Source organism: Lycorma delicatula, chromosome 2 (genome assembly GCF_047948215.1).
Source record: "Lycorma delicatula isolate Av1 chromosome 2, ASM4794821v1, whole genome shotgun sequence".
NCBI lineage: Eukaryota > Metazoa > Arthropoda > Insecta > Hemiptera > Fulgoridae > Lycorma > Lycorma delicatula.
In genome coordinates, this window is record NC_134456.1 from 102,933,826 (window position 1) to 102,960,955 (window position 27,130).

Consider the following 27,130-nt stretch of genomic DNA (forward strand, 5'->3'; position numbering starts at 1 on the left):
TAGAAAAATTCTTTTATTCTGATCGGTGTATGACAATACGTTATATATAGATCGTGTCAGAAACGAGTAGATAAGCTACTGCACGGATAAAAAAAAGGAACTGTTCAAGCATTTACCTTTTTTTTCTTTTTCCTGTTTAGCCTCCGGTAACTACCGTTTAGATAATTCTTCAGAGGATGAATGAGGATGATATGTATGAGTGTAAATGAAGTGTAGTCTTGTACACTCTCAGTTCGAACATTCCTGAGATGTGTGGTTTACTGAAACCCAACCACCAAAGAACACCGGTATCCACGATCTAGTATTCAAGTCCGTGTAAAAATAACTGGCTTTACTAGGACTTGAACGCTGTAACTCTCGACTTCCAAATCAGCTGATTTGGGATGACGCGTTAACCACTAGACCAACCCGGTGGGTTTCAAGCATTTACCTGGATGGATAAAAGGAAACCGTAGACCAGCATAAAAAATAAAATATTAATTATAATAAAAAACTATGTCAATTACTAAAAATATAAACACATAAAATAATGTTGATAACACAAACGTACATAAAGATTTAAATTAAAAAATAATTACAAAATGGCTGACAATTCAGAAGGTTTTAATGAAAATTATTTCAGCACATATATACGTTGAAGTAGATACAGAAAAGTCAGCGTTCGGCAAGAGATTTTAAATAAATATTACTTATAAATACATCGACAGAGTAATTGTTTCTACAAAAGAAAAATTTATTTATAAGTTTTTTTAATGGCAATGGAAGTTTAAAATAAGGTCTTGTAGATCTTGTAAATATCGTGAAAACATTTATTTCTTTTGTCTGGATTTGTAAGGGTGGATTTTTTTGTTTTTTTAAGAATGTGATTTTTTTTTTTAAATCCGCATTCAGAAATATAAGCACAAAAAAGTTAACATTTTTAATTTTCTAAATACCGGTTCATACTTGATTCATATTTATAAGCGCCAACTAATGATCTTACAGCTCATTTTTATATTTAGAAAACTCGTTTCGATTTTTTTGGTTAAGCTCAAGAGATGATATTACATTTCAGAAGGGAATATATTTTTTTTTACTTAGTCGTAAATAATAGTTTAAATAAATTATATTAAGGCGCTTCAAAGAAAAAAAGAGTGCAGTTTGATCCCCCTAAAAGAATTTGTCATCTATTAAAACAGAGAGATTTCACTTTATGGGAACCGAATTACTATTTTTGAAAACTTTTAATTACTATTAATGAAAATTATATTCATGTGATCAGCGATTTTACATCTATTTGAGAAGGATAACAAATTGAAGAAAATATTAAAATAAATTATAGATTATATCTACATAAATTATAATTTGTTATAAATTTTAATATTAAGGTTGAAGATCTGTTGCGATTGTAACTTACGCAGATGATACGGCGATTTCAACAATTGTTGACCGGATTGTAGTCTCGGAGAAGCTTCAGTCGGCGTCGGACGTGCTCGGTACACGATTGCACAAGCGAAAGATTAAAGTTAATCCGGCGAAATCTACTCGTCTTACCTAGCCTGCCGACTAGAAGAGGAGACTGCCCTTCCACAAAGACTTCAGTCTACGCGGATAACGGGTGAAATTCCTCATACAAGCGATGCGACATACCTCGGGTTACGCCTAGATCGACGTATGACGTGGAAAAAATATGTACTGGAGAAAAAGAAACAGACAACCAGAAATTCAAACGTACGTATCGGCTAACGGATGGAAGTTCATCTCTCTCTAACAAGGTCCTTCTTTATAAAACCTTTAAAACGATATCGACGTAAGGGATTCGGCTCTTGGGGACGACTGGCGACAGCAATATTAAAGCGATCCAAATGTCGCAGAACAAGATATTGAGGAAAGCAACCCGACCGCCTCGGTTCGTTAGGAATTATGAAATGGATAATACCTGGAGATCCCGTATGCTCGGGATGGGATTGTCCATTTCAGTTCAAAATGCGCAGTTAGACTAAATAGACATGTAAATTCCCTTGCTTTGAATCCGACGATTGAAAATGGTTGATGTACAGGATCTCAGTGCTTAATTTTGCTTAATTTTTCAGCTTAATTTTGTTGTTTTTAACATTCTGTTTACATTCTTTTCATTCATCTAACCGTGTTTATCTTCTTCTATTTGACATGCGGTCCAAATATCGAACAAGTTATAGAATCCAGAAGTAATTGATCTACTTCAAAAGAACATTTCTGTTATTATAATCTTTTACCATTTGTTTTCGTGAGGGGTCATCGATGTATGGTCCATCGTGTAATATTTTTAACATATTTACTTACGGTTTTGTCAGGAGAAATCTATTGTAAATTTTGGTTCCACAGCAAAAAATAAAATTATAAAAATTAATAAAGAGGAAAGGTCAGCCCAGATGAGAGGCTATAATAATACTCCTATATATTACATACCGGTTTAATCTCATTAGGCTATTCTATGTTACAAAATGTGTGGGGAAAGTAATATGAGATCTACGATCAAGCTCTCTTGAATCAGAATAGTTTATGGTACTTACATCTCGGGTTTCTTACCCTTTCCATTTCTTGAGAACGGATATTTAATTCAATGGCAATAGTTTTATTATTACTATTTTTTCATAGACCTACCATATTTTAAATAAAAGTAAACTAAACTATTTAATTAATAAATATAAATAAAAACAACCTTAAAAAACATTAAAAAGTAAACACAAAAACCAAAACTGAAATCTATCTTTTTAGTTTATTGATGTTTGTCATGACAAATTTTCGTATTTTAATCGTATAAAAAATTAGTTCTAATATAAGATCAAATACAGAGAGGTTTTAACAAAATTACCAAAATATTAGATATTAAAAAATCCAATGTAATTACAAAAATCTGAGAAGAAATTAAGAGTAATGTGGAAACCTCGTGTTCAACTGTCATTTTTCTTTCTACGAAAGTAATGATTCTTTGACGGTTGAAAATAAAAAAATAATTATAAACAATAGACAAGAATTAGTGTTGAAACGTTGTAGTGATTATTTGAACGCGATACATGCTACAGTTTCAGATCATAAATCTAACCTAGAATTAACAGAAATCGTATGGGTTGTATCGTATTTAAAAACAGCGCCTGAATATCAATTGGAATTAGTTAAAAGGAGAGCCAAAAATAAAGAGTGCATATGATGTTTAAAAATTGGGAACTTTATGAAAATTCAGCAGTTCTTCTCCAAGTTTCTTTTTAAATTTTTATTGTAACAAGTAAGTTAAATTTCACGTCATCAAGGTTCTTAATTTTTAACAGTAAGGTTGCTTTTCATCTAATGTTTAAGGAAACATTTAACATAAAACATACAAATATTAGTTTCTTTTTAAAGCTTATGTCTACAACTTATGACTGCAAATCAGGAACAAAACTAGAGTTGTGGAGGATTCAACCCCCCTCCCCCTTTAGGTTTAGGCCATAAGAAAATCCTCATTAAAATATTAGTTCTTGCTGCAAAGAAGCAAATGCATACTGTTATTGAAAAGAATCAGTTATTTTTAACTGCGTCAAAGTGGAATCAAATTACATCATGCTGATTTTATTTTACACAAGCTGTTAAAGTGTTCCTCATCAAGCAATACTGATGGATCACTGACAAAGAAGAATCTTTTTCAAAGTAAAAAATTTTATTTTTCCAACAATAGAAAGTACACATAATTAATGGTAGAAAGAGAAAATACTGAAAAGTAGTTTTAACATGTGTTTTTTTTTCTTTACCAACTTAAGGGGTAAATAGATTTTTTGTATGTATTGTATTTTCTTATAATCCTGTTTCAGCTCTTTTTTTGTGAAAATATTAATGAAGATATTAAAATGTCTGTTTGCTTTGAAATGGTTATGAATCTGCAATTAAATTATAACTTATTTTTTCTTAGTTTCTGTAATTACAGAAGTTAAGAAAAAAATAAGTTATTGAATCATACTCAGAATTACAATTTTTTTATTTTGTGAAATAGAGAATTTTAACAATGAAGCAAGTAAAGCATTAACAATTGTTTGCTATTTGATTAATAGCAGACTGCAGACTATTTGTTTATTTACAACTGTGAGCTCTGCCTAATTCAAATGATATTGGCTGATGAATGAAATGTCTGTTCCTATATCATGGAACAGCAGCAATAATGTTTGCTTCTTTCTACTAGGCAGCACTATGCTGTTATCATTGGCCATCTGTCTTTCCTTCTCTGTGGTTTTGTATTTTATAAAGGTGTTTATTACCCAAGGGAAAATAATGTATTTTTAAGGTTTTTGATATGACATCCCTCACTGGTGTGGTTAACATATAACATTTTTAAAACAATTTTTCTCACGTTATTTAAAATTGTTGTTATAAGAAGATTTTTTTGTACTGTAATTGAATGTAATAATGCATTTTGTTTATTCTTTGTTACATCAGGTCTAGAATTTTTAAAAACTATAAGCTGAGTTTGTGATTCAAATATCCTTTTTCTTTGTTATTGTTTTGAATATTAATAATGTTTATTTTTAATTATGTTGTGAAACAACTGTTTTTGATATTCTTGTTTTATTTACGACCATTATACAAGGTGCATTTATTAATTTTCTGTAGTAGCAGCGAAACACAATTTTTTAGCTTGAAACACTTATTCCAGTGATATTTGTGTTATTATATGATTAAAAAAAAATCAAGTTTGTAAGAAAATATTCCAGTTTTAAATCTTTATGGTATGAATGTGAGAGCAATTCATAATGTAATGATAGTTTTTATTTGATTTCATTGTTTAATTGAAATTAAGTGAAAAAAATTGCCATAATTTTTTTCAGCAAATGCAACTGTAACCTTTAGAGTACTTTCATCTGTCATTTTGACTGTTGTTAGTGATCATTTCTAATTCATTGAAAATTAATTTACCGTGTTATATAAAATTCATGCATAATAAGTTATGTAATGAATTTTGTATAACATGTTGTATTACTTCAAATAATTCATCACTTTGTTTTAAAATTACTATTTAGTTTTAATAATTAACAGTAAGGTAATGTAAAATAAAGTTTACAAACATTAAGAAAATTACATATATTAATTTACAAATTCTTATATTACACAATACACAAAATTCACTAATCATCCATCATCTTATAATACTGATTTCACTTAACTCCAGTCACACTTGTTTAGTCAGTCCATGCACATTTATGGATAGGTGATCAAACGGACATTAATACCACCTGCAAAAAAAAACAATATTTTTTTATACACTGCATTACATATTATTTTAAATATTTTTATTGCATTAGTTTTTATACATTGCATGTATGTAATTAGTTTCAAGTTATGAACAATTCACTCTTCATCATTAATATCATGCACAGCTTCCAGCAGTCAGCAGGTATGGTTGATACATTACTTCTGTTCCATCTCTACCTGTATACTCTTCATGCTTTTCTGCACACTCTTTATAGATTTACCATGCATTTCCTTCTTTTTACATCTGTCTGAACATCTCATACTTAACTATTATTATTTCACCATATCAGCATGGTGAAAATAATAATGGTCAAGGTGAGATGGTTCAGAGAGACAGGAGATGCTACCATGGTTAAATGTATAAAGTAAAATGTGATCAGTACAATGCTAAAGGTACAAAGAATCTTCTAAATCCTAAACATCTGGATTAATGTTAAAAAGCCAACTTCAATTGCAACAAAATTCAGAATTTAGGTTAAAATTTAGTTAACGTTTCAGATTTATGGCTATAGTGATAACAGAAATAGATGACCTAATGACATGGATTTTATAATTTGTTATGATCTGCTGCACCATATTGTGTTAATGAGTTGCAGTCTGAACATGCACGTAGAATAATAATACAATTTATACAGTACTATTTATTGTTTTTAATAATTTGTAAATAAAATAGATTGAACATATTTTTCTCTTTTACACTAAAAGTTTCTTAAATGTACAAAATTAGAGATTATTGTCCATTTGGCTATGATAAAAATATGTGCTAAACGCTATGTCAATATTAATGCAACTGTTTTAAACACGATTTTGCTCATATAATTACACATAAAATTATAAAAAAGGCGGCCTAGGGCCTGCTGCAAAAATCTTTCCCATAAAAAAAGTATGTTATCGTGGGTTTGTTTGATGTATGTGCTCTCATCTTCATTTTAGTTGCTATTGACGCAGAGCGGACCACGTGGTGCACCGGATAGCTGCGCGCAGTGCAAGAAGAATTCATTCGTTCGAACGATTTATACTTCTACACGAACAATTCATCTAAAATTATAAATATGTTTTGGGGATAAAATAGGAAAACATTGGGGTTAAGAGCAGTGTTAAAAAATCAACTCAAGAAACAGCTAAAAACATTCAGGATTTTTAGCTTTTCGTTGCTGTTAGTACGCTAAATTCATGAGTTATTTAGTTACAGTTGGCAAAAATATTTAACTAAATTATGTGTAATGAAACGTAAACTAGGTAACATTTTCGCGGCGGGCCGTATGCCCCCTTTTTTCTAGTGTTATATGGTTTGTTTATGGTGTGTTGGTTTGTTTGCTGCACGTGCTCACGTTTTTATTTTGAATGAAGCGCTTCATATGTTAAGAAATCACAACTCAAGAAACAACAGCTAATTGTTACAGGCTAGAAGCAATCAGTTGTCAATTAATTTACAGATTATTTATTTTCTAAGCGTAGATTATTTTTATTTATATTTTATAATTAATTTTATTTTTTATTTATTTATTATTTATGTAATTTATAATAATTTATAATTTTATTTATACGGTACGAATTAGAGTTTATTAGATAATTTTTGTTTATTTATAATTTATTATTAAATTTAAATCAAATATTAACAATTCTTATTAATATTTTAATTAAATATTTACATAATTATTATTTAAACTTATTAATATAAGAAAGAGATTATTAGTTAATATTTAGCAATAAAAAAAGGATTCTTTATTTAACGAATTATTTTAAATGAAAATTACAATGCACTGTGGGAAAGAAAGACTATGAGAGCATAGGGAGCGGGAGAAATAATTTACCTGTGAGGAGAGATTAGTGCTAAATTTTCTTACAGATAATTTTTAAATTCAGAAAATAACAATTTTCAAAAAACCGAATAATGAATTAATGAATTTACATGATAAATTACATTGTTCAAAGATTAACTTATCTTTTGTTGAAAATAGTTTGCACAAATATAAATATTTTTTTACAGAAGACAGAGAAACTCTACTTTAGCATGGCAAGTGTGTAGGCCATATGACAAATTTTCAAATTTTCATTAATGAAATCTTTTTCTTTCCATACTGTTGAAATAATCAACCTTCTCATAAAAGTGATTGGCTACCATGAGTGTATTAATAAAGATATATTTCAATACTATTATAATTAAGAATATGATAAAATTCCTGAATCTGGATTGTGGTAGTCTTTAAACAAAATCAAAAAATTAAGTAATCTTTTTCTGTGTATAAATCTGAAAAACTGAATATTTTCAGATTAAAAATTCTGTAAGAGAATTTGGTCGTCCTACAAACTCTGATTCTATTACTGATATATATGGCTAAAATGACTCTGTAACATATCTAAACATACAATAATTTTGGTATTCTTTATAACATTTCAGTAGTATAACAAGAATGATGTCTCCAATCCCAATAATATAGTGCTGAAGATTTGATTTGATTGTAAAGTGAAAAAACAAACATTATGTTGGAAATGTAAATGAGGTAAGAAACGTAATTTTACATTTCGGTCACAAGTTTTTTTTTTTTTTTTTAATTATAAGGTTATTGCAAGGTTTCACTCACTGTTTTAAGTTTAATGCACAAGATTTATCCAAATACTGATAGTAAAAAGGTTTGTTTTAATTTTTATAAAAAAAAACAAAAAAAACATGTATTCAGATAATTTCAAGATGTGAACCGTATTATTAAAGAACTGAACACTGAAATCATTACCAAATAGTTGAAATACAATACTTTTAGTAACTATTATAATAAGAGTTTATAAATTTGGGGAGATAAACTTTGGGACATGCCAATTTCCAATCTTAAACCAATTCCAATTTCTTTAATCTAAATTAAACCAATAACTATATTAGATGGATTTTAACACATCAGGACATTTGAAATTTCATTAATTCAGACATACTTGTTAACTGTACAGACACTAATTATTAAAAGAGTTTTACGAAAATTAATGTTATGAACACATTAATTAACTAAAATATCAATCCATATAATTATTGCTGAAACTTACTTGTGGTTTATCATACAGTGTGGCAGAAGTCAATTGGTAATGACGCATTTAGTGCAAGGAAATTTACAGGTTTCTTATTAACAATAAGTCGTTGCATACAACCAGTGTATTTAAGATAATATGCGGATGGTAGCCCTGCAGGAAGGGTTGGTGCTCCACCTGAAATTTTTTTATAAGTAGATAATTAAACACAATCATCAAAACACAAACCCGTGTGCGCACACACAAAGAGTATCATAAAAAAGGAAGAGCAAAAAGCTACTAAATTTTGGTTTCTGATTATCAAAATGAACAAAAAATGTTGTATGAAAAAATGATGATTTACCCTTCTTTTTCCTTTTAGTGTTTATGTTTTATAATGAAAAATGTATATCTCAAGATCAAATTGAGAAATTATTATAATAATTAGCACAGATGCTTAGACAAGTTTTCACTAGTAAATAAAAAAAATTATGTTATAAACATGTTCACAAATTGAGAAATGGGAATCTGTCAATTTTTTAATCTTTTATATCTTGGTAACCATTAGTTTTATCAAAATATATCTAATTAGATAAAATGTTCTCTTCATTATAAACAAAAAGGGACACCTTATTTTTTAAAAATGGTTAATAAACAAGCAAGGTACTGCTGCAAAATATTGATGAGAATTTTCAGTCTGTTTAGAGTGAGATAGAAGCCCTTAGAAATAAATTTTTGTAGCCATGTAAAGGAACTCTTCTTGTATTGTTGACTGGTTCTCCTTAAATTGTTCTAATACCCATTCTTGCAACTCCAGTGTTCTTGTGGTTTGCAGTCTTCATTAGTCATGAGCTCAAGATTTTCTATTTTCTCTTATGCTTACAAGTAAAATTAAAAAAAAAATCATTTGGTGAATGGCCATAACTTAATTTGAATAACCTTACATTTTTTCATACTTTCAATGCTAAGTGTGGTCATGTGGTGGGGCACCATATCACCACATTCATGCACTTGAATATGTTTTTTCTAGTTACTAGAGGAATGAACTTCATTTAAATAATTCAGTAGAAAGTTTTCCAGGAAATGTTAATAAGTCTTGCCATTCAATCAGGTTGGTAGGAAACATGGTCCAATCAGTGAATCTCTGCTGATACAAGCCCCAACATTTATTAAAAATGATTTCTGAAACCTTGACTAGAATGGCATGAGGATTGATTTTATTGTGCCCAATAACTGTTATTATGAAAATTGATTACATTTTAGTTGAAGCCAACTATATAAGTGAACATAACTGTAGTGAATAATTGCAGTTAATTGTCAGTTTATACAAAATTACCTCATAAAATGCTCTATACAAATATTTGATTATTATTATTATATTGACATTACAAATTGATTACAAATTTGATTACCATTTCATTATTACAAATTTACCTCACAAAATGCTTTATTTAAATATTTTATTAATGTATTTAGTTTATTTTGCCATTTGGTATATGCTAGATGGTAATTTTGTGGTTTTAAGTAAGATTTTTAATAAATATTAAAACACAATATTCTGTTAATAATATTAATTTTTTTTCAGTTAACTATGAAGCACTTTTTTTAGCATCTATCATATTCCTTTACTGCCAATACTTAGTCTCTTGCTGGCCTTGTTCCTGAATTCTGTTACTACACTCTTTTTTTTTGTTCTCGATCTTTTTTTTCAGAAAAAAACCTGCTTTCAGAGATTTTTTAAATCTTTTCTTGATTAATTCCAGATTTTGTAAGTTTGGAATTTCTATTCTTGCTTTGTTTGAATCTTTCTGAACTTTTACCACAATGTATACTTTTAGTTTTTCTCCCTAAATAAAAAAAGAACAATTTCTTGGAAATTCTATTATGTCTGATCTTTATAACGTATACTTATCCAATCATCCTTAAATAGATTTTTTAATTTCTACTATTCTGTTTAATTATTTAAAATGTAAATACAAAATGGTGAACAGAAGAAAAATTAAGGAGAAACTGCCCTTTTTTCATATTCATTTTTTGTTCTACTGTATGAAGTATCTGAAAATAAATTGCTAAATACATTTTTTTGTTGTAGCTTTTACTATGCAGACAGCCATAATTTAACCAATTCATATATCATGTTCGAATTTTGGGAACTTTTCGGTATATCTTTGTAAAAACTTATGAAAGTTTTTTTATTACTGGTATGACTAGAGTTAGCTAATTAATCACCAGAAATGAATGTATTAGTTTAGTATTATAAATAAACATACAGGTTAAATTATAAAAAGAACAACCTTTGGTTGTATTTAGCAGCAAAACTCAAAACGTGTTTTATCTCTCATTTTATATTTTTATCATAGATGCAAATAAATTTTACCTTTAAAATTAATCCTTTAAAATTTTACCTTTAAAATTAATTAAGACCTTTAAGTCTCATTTTCAGCCAGCAAAACTAATGACCAATCATAGATAAAGTTGGTCAAATTTCATTACACTGACATATACCATATTAAATTCATCACATAAGTATAGTATCACATAAGTATCTACAAATCATTCTGGTTAAAATGTGTTTGATGAAATCAAGACCTCTTAGCAACTGTTCATTAGTTACAGAGTAAATATGAATTGGTATTTATAAATATCATGCTTGCCACTCACTAGCTGTTGTTTCTAAATATGATGTAAACTGTTGCAGATATTGTAATTACAGACATAACTATAAAAGTATTTTTATTAACTAATGTTTGGAATTAGAAGACAGCAAAGTCAAATATTTTCTGCCTAGATGTGATATCAGTTTCAGTAATTTAAGGGCAGAGTTCAGAAAACAATGATCAACAGTAAAACAGCAGTAATGAATAAAAAAAATTCAGAAAACCGATTTTTTTAAACTGAAAAAAAAATTAATTTTGAATTTAATGTAATTTTTTTAACACATTTTAACTTTAAATAAATATTAATGAAGTACCAAGTTATAATAATTTGTGTAAACTACTGTATCAGCATTAAAAAAAAATCCCACTGTTATGAAGGTTAAGTTAAGTTTTCAGCTCTGATAATTAAAGGTTTTAAGAATAACTAATCTTGATAATAGTATCTCTTTTCATCTCTTTGAGAATGGACTGATTACACAAATTTATCCTAAACTTGAGATTAAATGTAAAACTGATGATTTAAATTATGTTTTAAGATAATCATAGTTATTCTTACCTATGAATAATCTAGCATTAGTGCTAAGTAATATGGCCCCAGGTTCAGACTGTGTTCTAACTGGCAAATGGTTATCGACTTGCAGTTGTGCTTGTCGCTTTCTTCTGTGTATCGTAATCCTGTGCCAGTCACCATCATTAACCTGTACCTAAAATAAGAAAAGAAGAAAATCAGTAACTGATAAAATGATTAACAACTAGATTGATAATTTAAAACTCATAATTTAAATGAGACATCACAAGAAATACATTGCATTAAATTATAATGGTTTTATGAATTAAAAAAACCCTTCTGACACAATGAGATAAAGACTAACAAATTTATGAATGAGTCTAGTTGTACAGATAATTACAATGAAAAATATCTCCTAATAACATTAATTATTCAAAGTGAAGAGCAAGAATTTATCAAACAAAACTTAAACTGTGAAAGAATAATTAGTCTTTTTATCAGAATAAAATATTTGCTCACAGTGAGTGCAGTTCTGTATGTGTGGCTAGCCATATATAAAAAAAATTATTAATCTTTTTAACTTTTATTATTACATATTGTTGTATGTCTACAATTTTAAGTTTTATATTTCTAATGCGTGATTTAAAAAAAAATAATCTGTTTTATTAACTGATGATGAGGGAAACCCTAAAAAGCGCTTTTATATAACAACAAGCATAAGGTAAGAAGGATTATTGAATTCTGTACTCTTGGTAGTAAACTTTTTTACTTTTGTCTTTGATATAATTAATACAGAGGGGAATACAGACAAATACAATAATAAAAAAATAATTGATTTTTCTAAGTTAATTATTTATTATGTATAATTCAATTCATTCATATGTGCAAATTATACGTTGTAAAGTTATCCAGGTGTTAATCCATATGAAATTACAAGGTAACAATTCAAATAATAACCGAAGGTCTGAAGTAAAAGACAATCTACATGATATTGTAGTGTATTTCATGGTATGTAGTGTATTGTATTGATATTGTAGTGCATGTAAAATCTAAAGGCCGTATGCATTCTGTAATGCATACGCATTACACAAAAGTAATGCATATGTGCTATTTAAAAATGATTTTTATAAATATCTACTCCATGTCAAAGAAAATCATAACATTCCACCCTGTAATATATAAACAACTCATTTCATATACTTTTGTATTACGTTACTGTTACTGTTTATTTATAGCAAAACCTTAGTGTAACATACTTGAAAAAAAAAAAACATACTTTCAAGAAATAAATAAATTACTTCATATACATCTTGAACAAAATATAGGCCTTAGTAATTTGATTTGTAATAACAAATAACCACAACATACTTTGTTACAATAATAGTTAGGTTATAATTACGTGCAGTGAAAGTCATTACAAATTAATGGATGTGACTTTTGGAATACACTACTTTGGCTGCTGGTACTGCAAAAGTTGCTGCCCTATAAAAGTTTTACAACTATAAATACGTACTTTCTGTATTTTATTAGTAGCTGAATAAGGTTTTTAAATTGAACCATAGCTATCTATCTGGGTGTTAATTTTATTTCAAATCTGTAATGATGAAATTATTATCATGAATAATATTTAAAACATTAATGGTAACACAGGTTTAATATTATTATTTTTATTTTAGAAGTTAATTAAAAATATAATTTTTAATTAAAATCATTTGACCAGGTGATCATTTGAAAAGTTATCACATTTATTATTCAACACCTATCAGTCCCATCGTATTTCTGTATGCAGGCATTTATACAATTCTCGATGGAGGGGGGAACTTTTTAAAAATATTTTCAAAGAGGTGGAACTCACCCTCTTTGCTACTACTACCCCAACTCAAAAATCTTAAATGACAATGGTAACATTTAATTGACAACCTGAAAAAAATAATGAATTTTGGTGAAAAGAAAATTGCTTGGTAGGTTCAAAAAAACCAATTCAGGTAGTACTTTTTAAAATTTCAGTCCAACAAAAATAACTATAAAATTACATGATATAGCTTCTTAAATCATTTGAAATAATCCTAATCTGTGGATTAAAACTGTGAAAATTATTTTTAAAATTACGAACACAAAATTCACCTTTAAATTTTTTTTTTAATTTTCAAAGGTTAAAAACTTATTTTTTTTAATGGTAGCTTGTGACACCTCATTGGAAGATCTTTGAATGACAAGTAATTTAGTACAAATAAAATAAAAATTTGGTTCACTGTACTGAAGTTATGATTAAAAATGTGGTTTTTTTAGATGTTGGGATACAGTGTTACTGACCCAGTGTTACTGACAGAGCATTAAATCAAAAATTGTCTGTTCTTCTTAAAAAAATATGGGTTTTAGGTTTCTTCAGAATTGAAAAAACGTACAAATAAACATAACATTATACCATTGGTAAATATATGAAAAGCCAATAATAAAGTACCTTCTTCTTTGCTGACAATATGTTGAAAAATTTGTTACCAGGTAAACTTAATGATTAAATAATTAAATAAAAACTAATTCATAAAAGGATAATTTTTTATAAAGAAATAAAACTTAAATCATTCATTAGTTAATTTTTTGATGAAGTTTTTTTATCAATAGTATCAATTTTTAAATCATTTGTTCAAAATTATTCCCATTTTCCTGCGAACAATAATAATAAAGTCTTTGTTGAAATTTACATCTTACTTTTATTAAAGTTTCTTTAGTTACATCCCTACATTCTTACAATTTTTATTTTTCCATTCTTGTATATTAGCAGGAATTTTTTTATAAATTTTGATTTTAAATAACCCCACAAAAAATAGTCCAGTGTTGTAAGATCTTACTGGCCACTCAACTGTTCCTCTGTACCAATCCAGTACCAGGAAACGTTTGGTCCAACCATTGTCGAATTGGAATTGAACAGTGAGCAGATGCTCCATCTAGCTGAAAGTGAAGCATGTGATTTAAGTGAGGCATGTGCTCTTCATCAAGCACCACATTTCCATAGTGATCTAACTGATTTTCTAAGGCATGGATTGTTAGTGGGCGTATATGTTTGTATACGTACAATATGAGTTTTCTGGGTGAGTTTTTATAGTTTAATGGCTAAAATTCCTTTTTAAAAATTTAATAGAAAGTCATAATTGCAAGAATTCAGTAATGACGGGCAAAGGAAATGAAAGAGAATTTTCATTTCCTACTGCACATCATAGATAGATCTCCATTTCATAAATCTTCCTATTCATTTCATAAATTAAAAAAAAATTAAAATTTTAAGACAAAGGCAATGTGATAGTGATGATAGTAATGAAGAAATTCTTTTAGGCATGCATTTATCAATAACAAAAATCTTGAATATACAAAAAAAATGTAAATAAAATCACATGTACAAACTTTTAAATTACATTGAATTTCAGTAAGTCACTAAATTAATGTAGTTCATGAATTAGTTACCTGTGCTCTTAAAGTAAGTAATTTTTGCTGATTTCCTAAGTTGAAACTAAGTTCAGGAAAACCATCGATCAGTGCAACAGCCAAATAATCAGTATGAAGAGTTCTTCCTCTGTTAGTCCATAAAAGTAGACTGTTTGATTCTGTTGTTCTTACTGAAAGTTCATATCTATTACTTCGTTTCCCTCTTCGTCTGTGACAAATAAAATTGATATTCTATTAAAAGTTAATCTTAAACAACTATTAATTAAAAATCATGCATGAATTTTAGTAATTCAAGAGTTAGTAATTGAGATAATCAAGGTAATAAATAACTAATAAGTAATGTAATAACCTTACCTACTTAAACAAATACAAACTTGAGCATAGTAACCTATAATAATATCACAATTGAAATGGAAGAGTGTTATATCTCCTTAACTTCCATAATTTTTTCTTTATAATGAAACAATTTCCATTGATTAATATTTCTGCAATTTCAGAAGTGTTTTCATTAACAAAAATTATTATAGCTGCCTATGTTGTTAAGTCACTGCATTTCCAGCTGATAATGGAAAAAAATTGGGAGACTCATTATTTTAACCTGTAACATGCAGTGAACTGAGCCTTTTCAAACCAGACAGAATGGTCATTATTCTGACTAATACTGTGCAGACTCAAGTAATGAGTATCTCTCATTACTGCAGTCCAGTAGCTATAAAAAAGTAAGTCTACACCGTCAGACCGGAACGTTAATAACAAGAGACTCAGACATCACAGGAAGAAGAAGGCACTTAATGCATACTCAGTAGGGCTTCCAACTCTTTCTTTTTCCTGATTAGGCTCTGAAACCACTATAAGGTATTACTTCAGAGGATGATATGTATGAGTGTAAGTGAAGTGTGGTCTTGTATATTCTCAGGTCAACCATTCCTTTGATGTGTGGTTAATTGAAACCCATCCACCAAAGAACACTGGTATCTTTGGTGGATGGGTTTCAATTAACCACACATCTCAGGAATGGTCGTCAAATCTGGCCTCCTGATTCTGTCAAAATATTTTTTTCAAAAAATTATTTTGAGCTTAACACCCCTAGTTCAGCTGACACTGCTGTTATTCCAGGAACTTACAAAATAAACTGCTCTTTACAGATATATCTTGCTAAAATCCATTCTAGGGTCACCAATATTCAAGGTTCCTCTTGTCATGGTTTTGGCAATACAGTTAGACTAGCAATTACAGGATTTACATATGTTAATTTTCACTCACAAACCATTTTAAATAGTTATTTGCAAAAGAAATAACCTAAGAACTTAATGTTAAAATATTCCACTTCATTAACAAGCACTTCAATTAAAATTCTTTAAATTATCACATCAATTCTATTAAGATTACATAGTGTTTATGACAAGTTTACATTAGCATAACAAATTCTGATTGCAGTAGTTAAATGATCTTGGCAGAAACGTCAAACTAAGCAGGTATTAGTTGGCATTTAAAAAGGTTCAGTTAATTAATCTTTGAAACATCTAATAAAAAATTTATCTGAATTTTATTAAACAAAATTGTTACTATCATTGCTTCAGTTGTACAAAACTGTATGAGTTTTACCAACATTGGTATTTTGTTTCAAATGTTTGAATTTGTTTACTTTTATAATTCATAATCATAAAAATTAAAATTTTTTTGGCACTATTGTATACTATAATGAATAGTATTTCTCTTTCTCTTGTTACAAAAATTTATTTTCTACAGATATAATATAAATTTCTTGCAATTTCTTGCAGTTAATTAGATTAAACATAGTTAATGATAGTTAAAATACAGTTAGTGAGTTATAATACCATAAATAATATATAGGTCATACTATTATTTTTTAACTGGATAAGCATGCTATTATAAATATGTATTTAATAAATATGCTTACTTAAAATTGCTTAAAAATAAGTAAAACCACATGGAATTAAAAAAAAATTATTTTACTGAAAAACAATTTTCTTACTCAAAGAATTCAATGTCATCGTCATCATCATCATACATATCTTCATCATCATCTATTTCAGTTTCCAAATCCATTTCATTTTCATTTTCAATATTTTCTTCTAATTCCCAGTAATCCTCTACCAGAATAGAATTAGTGTTGTTCTCTAATGTACTGTTAACACTATTGTTAGAATAGATATATTAGTTCACATGCATTGATTTTAGTAATTGATTGTAAGCAATAAAACTACGTTAATCAGAGTTAGTATTAAAGTAATATTATAATACACAAAAAGTGATTAAAAGAACATTTAAAAATTATGAGTAGTATCTCTAATAGATAAATTTTAAATATCATGCAAGAAAATTTTAGTCATGTTATAATTTGAAAGTCTTCATTCAAGTCACTTGTTTTATTAAGCCTAAACATATCAGTAACTGTACAAAATTGCTTGTAACCGTTTCATCTTAAGTTCACCTAGCCAGCATTAATTATTAACTAGAAATCTACAAGTAGTACTTCATTCTGTAAATAATTTAATAAATTAAATTAGATTTTTTTAAAATTAAATAAATGAAGTGAAAATAATGAGAATGTGGTAAACAATATAAAAGGAATATAGAAGGGAACACCAATAGGAATGACAATATGCTAGCTTTACCTTGGTTACTGCATATGACTGGAGCTAGAAATAATGCTAATTAGTTGTAGTGCATGAAGGAAGTTGTATTGTCAGGAAGAGAGACTAGTCTATGTGTTCAGTCTATCAGCAGCAATAACTTAGCTAGCTGTACTGGTCACTATTTTGAAATAAAATAATTTATGAAAATTCATTACAGATTTGTCATTCCATGAATTAGAAGGAACCTTGTTGCAAAATTTCATAAAAAAACAAAAATTGTATATGGATGCAGCTGTGTTACAAATGCACAAACAGAAAAAATGTAAATAGGCTTACTTAAAACAAGAACGTTGGTTGTTAGAACAAATATTGATTGGGGGAGATAGTTCCAAGGAGCTGAGAACATTAATATTTAAAACCATTCACAGCCACATCTCATGCAATTAATTGAAATTTATTCTTCTCAAAGCAACAACTGTAATTGGGAGATGTACAATACTCTGCTATAGAGTTAAACCAAATTTAATTCAATTACATATTAATTTTTGTTTTAATCAGTTATTCTGAAATTAATTAAAGTAACAAATTACCTTAATAAGGTAAAGCCAAAAATATATTTTTATGTTAAACATATTTTTGGCTTTTCAGCATGTACAGAATAAAACAATAAAGTTTGTGGAGTAATGTTGCAAAAATCATTTATTGAAAAAAGTAATTTAATAACAATTGCACCCTTCAGAGTACTCCTTGTGAAATGTAATGCACTTCTCCATTTACCTTTTCCAACTTCAGAAGCACTGGTGAAATTGTTTCTCTTTAAACCTTGACAGTGCCTCTGACATTGATTTTTTAACAGTCTCCAGAATCTGAAAATGGTGCGTCTTTAATTTTTGGAAATAAAAAAGAAGTTACAAGGGGGTCAAATTTGATGAGTAGGGGTGTTCAAGAGCCATGGTGGCCATTTTAGCTAAAAATACTTAACAATGATGGCTGTAAGGTGTGTGTTGTCTTGTGAAGCACCTATGACTGGTCTTATTACAAATCAGGTCTCTTTTTGCAAACACTTTCACACAGTCATTTCATTACTTAAATGTAGTAAGCAGAATTAACTGTGTGGCTCTAGGGGACCCATTTTTGGAATACAATTCCATGCAAGTCAAAAAAAAAACCATCAGGATTGCCTTGATTTTGACATTCTAGCTTTTTTAGTTGATGGCTCATCTTTTTTCCTTTTTCCTGTTTAGCCTCCGGTAACTACCGTTTAGATAATTCTTCAGAGGATGAATGAGGATGATATGTATGAGTGTAAATGAAGTATAGTTTTGTACAGTCTCAGTTCGACTGTTCCTGATATGTGTGGTTAATTGAAATCCAACCACCAAAGAACACTGGTATCTATAATATTCAAATCTGTATAAAAGTAATTGCCTTTACTAGAACTTGGGCACTGGAACTCTTGACTTCCAATTCAGCTAATTTAGAAAGACTTGTTCACTATTAGACCAACTTGGTGGGTTAGTTGATGGCTCATCCAGTTTTTTCATTCCACATTCTGCTTCTATGTCTCAGGATCATACTAAAAAATCAAAGTTTCATCTCCTATAATCATGTTTTGAAAGATGTCTGGATTCTCCAATCAGTCTTGGCAGACACGTAAATGATTTTGCTTTTGTTTACCTGTAGTTTTTTGGAACAATCTTTGCACAACACTTTGACATCTCCAACTCTTGTGGGAGGATGAGGCACACAGTTTTTTGGTTGATTCCAGTGACCTCAGTGATATCTCTGACCATGAGGCGACAATTTAAGTTGATAGTGTGTTCAATTTTCTGCACAGAAACATCATTTTGAACAGTGGAGAGGCACCTTGAATGTTTATCATCCTCTGTTAAGGTTCTCCTCTCTTTGAACCTCGCTTTCCATTTGTAGAATGAACTGCTTTTCACAAGATGGTCTCCATAAACAGGGCTTGGACAGTTCAAGAATTTCTGAGTTCGTTTTCCCTGCTTTCACAACGAATTTCATCACAACTCGATGCCCTTCAAAATCATGATTGATTTCTACCGTCACAATAGCAAAGCATACATATACAAAACAGAGCTACAGAGAGAACAGAAAACAACTGCATGACTGCGTGAGATATTAACAATTGGAGTGCCATTGCTATGAACCTCCCAGTGTTGTTATCACACTCACAATAAAATGAGTCCAGAAACTTAATTATCATACCTCGTAGGATGACAATGGTAGTTTAACTATGGAAGGAAAATTAGTTAGTCAAGATATAAAGAAAAATAAAGATTTGATCAAATAAAACAAATCATAATTATGCTATTTAGTAAATGGTTAAAATTAAATTATTCTTGCCTAACAGGCTAGAATGGCAGTTTGTAACAAAGTTAACTAAAAAAAACTGATAAATAATGGTATATAAAAAAATTATTTGAGACAAAATATTGAAATATTATTAAATTTAAATTAAAATAATTAATTTAAATGTTATATTAACGTTGCACAACTTTTATAACAGAAAAAAAATGTTATTACAGTTTTATATTATAAAAAGTTTAATGTATATCAACAATACTGAATTAAATATGAATTTTAGTGTCGGATAAATAACAACATAGTAACAAAGCAGGTCTATGACAAGTTTTTTTTTAAAGAAAAATTGCTCACATAAACAAACGTTGCCTAAATAATCTTATAATAAATCTTATCTTTGCCTAAATAATTTTATAATTTAAATCAGTCACAAAAAATTTTATATTTACAGTCTTAGAAGGTGATAAAAATTATTTAATTTTTATATTTTAATAATGGTTTTCCAGTTATGTTTTTCTCCAATATTGTTTTGATGTTTAATCAATACTGCTACTGTTTGTATAATCATTTACTTAGACAGTAATATAGTAATCCTTCACTGTTCACGGTTCAGTATTTGCAGTTGCAAGAATTGGAAAAAAATTTCTTGAAAAAATATGATTTTTCAATAGTAAATTAAAAAAGTTATGTTCATATAGTGAAGTATTCGAATTTTACACTGGTACTGTTCATTAATCATCAAACTTTGAAAAAACAATAACCTTATCTCAATCTTACTCATTAGTCTTCAACATACAGCTTTCAACTATAGAGGAAAATGCAAGATGAAGAATAAATATAAACAGGCCTTTGTCTGAATACCTTGACAGGTGTCATTTGCAGCCTTTGATGTATGGTTTTGTGACAAGCAGCTATGAATAATAAATGAATCATAACAAATTACATCGCATTTCATTGGTTTTGAATCGACATCCAGAATAAATTCTGTAGTCAGCTACCCGTATGATAGTGTGTATGTTTGTATTATTGAGGTTTATTTAGATTTTAGTTTTAAATAATTTTTTTTTCTATTTGGTTTTTGTTTCTGAAAAATTTGTTCTTTATTTCATGTTGTTTTGTTTTACTGAATTTTTTGTTGGGTATTTTACAAATTCAAAATATCTAAATTTAATACAGAAAAAAGGCAATAAGCAATTATGTTCTTAATTAACAAAGATAAACTTCTTAATAGACTTGTAACTGGTAAAGCATAACTTCAGTGGCAAAATCTTTCAACATAAATGAATCAACAATCTTTACTCTAAAAGAAAAAACCAAGAAAATATGTAGAGGACTGTGAAGAAAGGACTCTTAAATCAGTAAAAATTATATCATTTTATTTTGATACTAAGAAAAACTACAGAAAGTTTTAAGTTTGTGGATAGAAGACAATAATAATAAAGGATACTTATTAGTTCTCTTCTCATTTGAGAAAATTGACTATATTTATATGATCATTTACTTCAGTCTGAAGATGAAAATAGTAAGACCTGTAAACCTAAATTTTTGGTGAGAAAGCTGGTTTGAGAAATTCAAAAAATGGTTTTCGCTTCGTGATGTTAAGATAATACAAGTCTCAGCTTCAGGTGATTATAAAACAGTCTGTTCTTTTTCTGCAAATAGGCAAAATTAATAAAAGAAAAAGTCTATTTACCAGATCAAATTTTTAATGCCAATGTGAAAGATTCTTTTGATCTGCTCCAGGGTTTAAATCAGGAAAATTTTGCCTCACAGTCCTTTTTTGTTGCAATGCTAACAAGGATGTGCTTAAATCTATGCTTCTTTATAAATCTGTAAATCCAAAAGTGTTGAAAGGAAAGGATAAAATTCATTTATCAGTTTTATGGAAATCCAATCAAAAAGCTTGAATAACAGTAGCTCTTTTCATTGAGTGGTTTAAGTTTTTTGTAAAAAAAAAGGTTGAACTTTTTTGAAGTTAAAAATCTGTGATCTTTAAAACACTAAATTAAAAATGCTTTTAAAATTTTTACATTCTAATACAGAAGAATTATTTCTGCTGCCAAACACAACAAACCTGTTACAGCCATTAGATTAAAGGATTATTGCTATTTTCAAAGCTTATTATTTATAGTGTACTTTCAGCAGATTGTTACATGCAATGGAAATCCATACATTGCTTGTAACTGATTCAATGCTGGAAAAATTTCACCACAGAATACACTTCATTTATTAAAATGAATGCAAGTAAATAAGCAAACGTTATGCTTAATAAATCTTTTTTTAAAAATAAATTTAATAATATCTGTTATTAAACAATCAAATTTTTATAAATTTATTTATTTGTGATAACAGTTCCTCAAATTATCCACATAATTATTCTCAAAATCCAAACTTTATTCCGCCATCATTTTGAATACAGACATCGTACCAACATTTTATTTACATCATTTTTCTTTAAAATGATGTATCACACAAAAGGTGTTACTATTTAAAATATTTGTGTTTAAACCTCTGGGCCACCCTGCAAAAAGTGGTTGAAATTCTATTTCTTGACAGCAGGTGAAGTAGTTGACTGACATCTTATCCTGAAAGTTACAGTATTCTTTCTGGAACGATTTTAAAGTTGTGGTGGGGTTTACATACTTTTGACTCTGTGTGTAATAGATGTACAGCTATCCTTAACTTGACCCAGTTTAATAATTACTAACATTCTTACTTATAGTAATAAAAAATAATGAAGCTAATGATTAAAATTATAATTATTTGGGATAACACATAAGAAGTTAGTTATATTAGAAGAAATACATATAATATGAAGATAGTTTCATTAGAAGGAAAACACAAACCAGAGTACCAAAAACCATAATTATTAGAAAATATATCTGCCAGCTTTGTAACAAGTAAGTATAAGATTAGCAACAAGTATATATAAGATTAGTAATGATAATCTACCTATATAATTCACACCAAAGAGAAACTTACCTGTTAAATAGTTAGATAATCCATTAAATAATTAGTGGCTTATTTATTTCCAACAATATTATGCAGTTATAAAAAAATACACAATATAATTGTTAAAATACATTTTACATTAATGCATTTTAAAATTAGAGAATTATAAGAGAATAATTTAGGATAAAAATCATAAAAACTTTGAGCAATTTTAAATACCTTTTATGCAGAGGTGGCAGTCTTGGTGGATACTGGACAAAAGTAACTCCATTGAATCTAATAGCTATATCGTCATCTTCATCTGAATAATCAACAGCTGGAAACAATTATATAGTTATAAATTAAATTAAACATAACAGAGAACATATTTCCATTAAATGTTAAAAATCTTAACACTATACTGCTAAAGTAAACACTGCCTAAAGGAACCACTGTCTAACCAAGATTATAATTGGTTGTTGTCTATGGTCTTGATTGAAAGTTACTGAAATCCTGTTTGGGACTCTACATTAACAATGAATAAACTTATTGATGAAACAAAAGTATAAAGGTAAACTACAATGATGAAAATTTTCAACACACTGCTTCAATAAACTAGATCAATAACAGTATTTAAACAGTAATATAAATAATAAATTCAGTAATATAAACAATATGACAGCAGAAAAGTTCTGATCTTAACTTGACAATATTAAGTTACTACTACAACTGGTTAGTAGCTGTTGTTATATGTTGACAAAAAGAGCACAAAAAAAGAACAGAATAGCAAGATTTGTTCATGTCAATGACTTATTTAGCAAAATTGCATTCTATTCACAAAATAAAATTATTTTGTTAACATTACTTAATGATTTCTAACATGCTTTAATTTTAAAAATTTAGGCACCTGTTAATGGAAGAACTAGATAAAGCAGTAAGTAGTTACAATAGGTAATTAATTTTAATAAAATAAAGATGACTTAGTAACTAGTCAAATTAAGGAATACTTGACAAAAATATGGATTCACTTCCAAGAAAAAAAATTTATTTATTATTGAAACACAAAAATTCAAAAATATTTTTTCTTGTTATTGAGAACACTGGTTTATTAATTTAGTTAACTAAAATATATTAATTTTATGTTTTCACATAATAAGCTGCTGCAATAATTTTGTATTCAATAGTACACAAATGAAACTAGTAATATTCATATAACAAAAACTGAAAATCAGTAAGAAATTAAAATGTTTTTTCTAATCCTGCGTCAAGAAGATGATATTTAAACGTTTTCTCAGCATACAGTCAAATTTTGATGTGATAAACTGACTATGATGTAAATACAGGATCAAAAACCATTTTTAATACTACTACAGTGGAAGAAATTATTTATAATGGCGAGAAAATTTATCCGAACACAGATGTTATTTAATATAAAGTAACTTTATTTAAAAAAAATTATACCTCTGCAATTTGTGAATATTTTGTAATTAATATACCTTCCTTTATTTTTAATCATTTCATGAGCATCTTTTGGCACATCGTTTCAACAAGCATACTACACATCTTCTCATCAAGAATCTCACCAATATTAGAGCATTAATTAGGTCAGTTTTTGTGGTACAATTCATTTTTGTGTCTTTTTTTTACTATTGCCCAAAGATTTTTCAATTGGGTTTAAGTCTGGGGAGTTACTATTTTAGTAAGTCTTTTTGAACTTTGCAAATTAGCTGAACAGCGTGTAGTAGTCTGTTTTTTCTTTCCGAAGATGAAAAACTGGTCGACTTTTACTTTCATATAACCAAACAATATGAAGTTGTAAAATTGCAGAAATTTTTATAAGCAGGTAGAAAAATTTAAAGGTGGTTGAACCTGAGTGAATATCTGATTGAAGTTTGAACTCTAGTGCATGAAATTCACATAAGATTCCCTCATCCAAGAAGACTGATGGATTACAGTTGAGATTATAGCTGTGAATTAAAAGTAAGAGTTGGTACATTAATAACATTATAACCGACAAGCTCAAATAACAAGTGCAAAGTGGATTTCAAGATAGTTGAAAGATCACTATAAGGAGCTAAAAAAAGAAAGAATCGCACATGCAAGAAGAGATTGCACATGCAAAACAGCTAAAAAAACAGTATCAGTTAGAAGTTAATGCTTTTTGCACAGTATTGTAACCTATGATGAGACATGGATTCACCTTTATGAACTGGAATCAAATGACAGAATGTGGAGTAGAAGCACATGAGTTCATCTGTCACGAAAAAATGTTGTAATTGACTATCATAAGAAAAAATCATGATTTTAGGATGGCCCAGTTTTTGTAGATTTGTAAAATATCAATGAACAATAAATAGCGCATACTATTGTGACATGCATATCAACAAAGTGAAGCCAGTAGTTTTGAAAAGATGTTCTGTATCTCAGTGCAAAGACATTGTTCTGCTTCATGATAAAACCCGAACCCACACAGCTTAGGTAACTCAAGAAACCACTGAAGAATTGTATCAGGAAGTACTACCCTACTCCTGTACAATTCTGACTTTGCCCAATTGGACTTCCATTCATTTGATTCTCTCAAGGAGGCACTATGTGGTAAAAAGTTTAATGGCGATGATGATGTCAAAGAAAATATGCTAAATTGGTTCAATATCAAGTCAAGGATTTCTTTGCAGCAGGTATAAATAAGCAGATTCAGAGATGGACACATTTATTAATGTTGCTGGAGGTCATGTTGAAAAGTGAAAAAATGACATCGATTAAATAAACTGTTGTAGCTCCAGGCAATTTGTGAATGAACTTCATATAAATTTATTTAATAAATAAAACTTCAAACTGTATATAAAACAAATAACTGTATGTGTAAATATATATCAGTAATGATAAATAGATCTTATGTTGATATACAGGATTAACTGTAATGATTCATCAACATAATGATATCATATACACTGGTAGAACAAACAGAACATTTAAAATTAGATTTAATCAATATTATAGAACAATTAAAAATAATGATAAAAAACTCCAATGTATCAGAGCATCAAATACTTAAAGACTTATTAGAAATGTAAAAAAATATTATAAATGATGAATCATTTTTTTGATACAAAATGAAGATATTTTATTTTAAAATTTAAAAATAAATTCAATTATCACCAAACAGATTTAAGAGAGACATACTTGTTTGATATGGTATATTATATCAGCCATTTCAAGAAGAATTATCTACTTTCAAATTACATATTAACATTTGATAGATCACAAATTGCAGCTTTTATTAATGGTATATAAAATTAGCCAGTAATCAGAGTAATTCTTCTGACACTTCCTGATAAGTTAGAGAGCTTGGATTTTTTTTGGAATATGTAATTATAATTACCTACAAATGAGAAAAATCCCCAAGTGAAGAGTATTTCATTCTTACCCTTCAACCATGCAAAATTAGATATACAAAAAGAGAGAAGCAGAACTAGTCAAACAAGGTGAACTTTTTACAGTTTTTTAAACAAAATGTAGACATAATAGGACCCTAAGTTTTAAATGTAACTGTTGCACACAATCATTTACTAATCTATCACATTCAAACAATATAATAAATCTAAGAAGATAAATGTTACTGCATATTAATCTTACCATTTTGGCAATTTTTTCCAGTAAATTTTGGCAAACATTTGCAAATATATGCATCAAGAATAGGAAGGCAAAGGCCGCTGTTCAGACATGGATTTTGATTTGGTGGACATGGTAAGCCTTGGTAACGTAATACTTCATGTCCTTCTTCAATTGCTAAATGACCCCATGGCTGACCATTTAATAGTACTCTTTGAATGGCTCCAACAAGACCAGTTGTAATTCCTGCATCACGACTTATTTTCTTCAGATCTCTAAAAATATAAAACAATCCAGTAAGAACAAATGGAATAAATAATAAACAAGTTTTCACATTTTTCTTTATTTTACTTTCTGGAAAATCATTTTCAGATCTTACCCTTGAAACTTTCAATTTTATCATTAAATAAGTTCAGCATAAATTTCATAATAAAATAAGAATATTTTAACATTTTAGTTTTTTTAATAAATTTTCAAATAATAAACTAAACCACTCATCATCATTTCAGTTTTATTATCTGTAAATAATTCATAACTTATTTGTAACTTGTTAGGTATAACAAGTAACTAACAAGTACTCGTTCAAATCTTCTCATATTGAGTATAAGAGTACTACTGCTACATTATACATTGGTACAAAAAATTAAAGGGGCACCTATATATTATGATAAAAAATAAAATCCCTTTCGGCATGCAGGAAAGCAGAGGTAAATTTCACCGGTGCAAAGTAGGGGATAGAAATGATTTCCACCTTAAAGTTAAGTAAAACTTCAATTTTATTCAATACAATAGTGGTTGCATGTGAAAAAAAGTTTTACATG

General features: G+C 28.4%; 1 protein-coding gene across 3 annotated transcripts in view; it reads right to left on the reverse strand.

Annotated features, from left to right (window-relative positions):
* Window positions 1-5,051: 5,051 nt before the first annotated feature.
* Window positions 5,052-27,130, reverse strand: part of LOC142319063 (agrin-like) — a 968,658-nt gene continuing 946,579 nt past the window's right edge. For 2 of the 3 annotated variants that reach the window (XM_075355916.1, XM_075355919.1), the window contains 7 exons: window positions 26,334-26,584; window positions 22,938-23,034; window positions 16,838-16,999; window positions 14,860-15,049; window positions 11,449-11,596; window positions 8,275-8,433; window positions 5,052-5,219 (listed from right to left, as the gene is read on the reverse strand). In XM_075355916.1, coding sequence (XP_075212031.1) covers window positions 8,285-8,433; window positions 11,449-11,596; window positions 14,860-15,049; window positions 16,838-16,999; window positions 22,938-23,034; window positions 26,334-26,584 — 997 coding nt within the window. In that variant the 3' untranslated portion in view covers window positions 5,052-5,219; window positions 8,275-8,284. The remainder of the gene's footprint in view (window positions 5,220-8,274; window positions 8,434-11,448; window positions 11,597-14,859; window positions 15,050-16,837; window positions 17,000-22,937; window positions 23,035-26,333; window positions 26,585-27,130) is intronic. The other variant, XM_075355917.1, reaches the window with a different exon arrangement.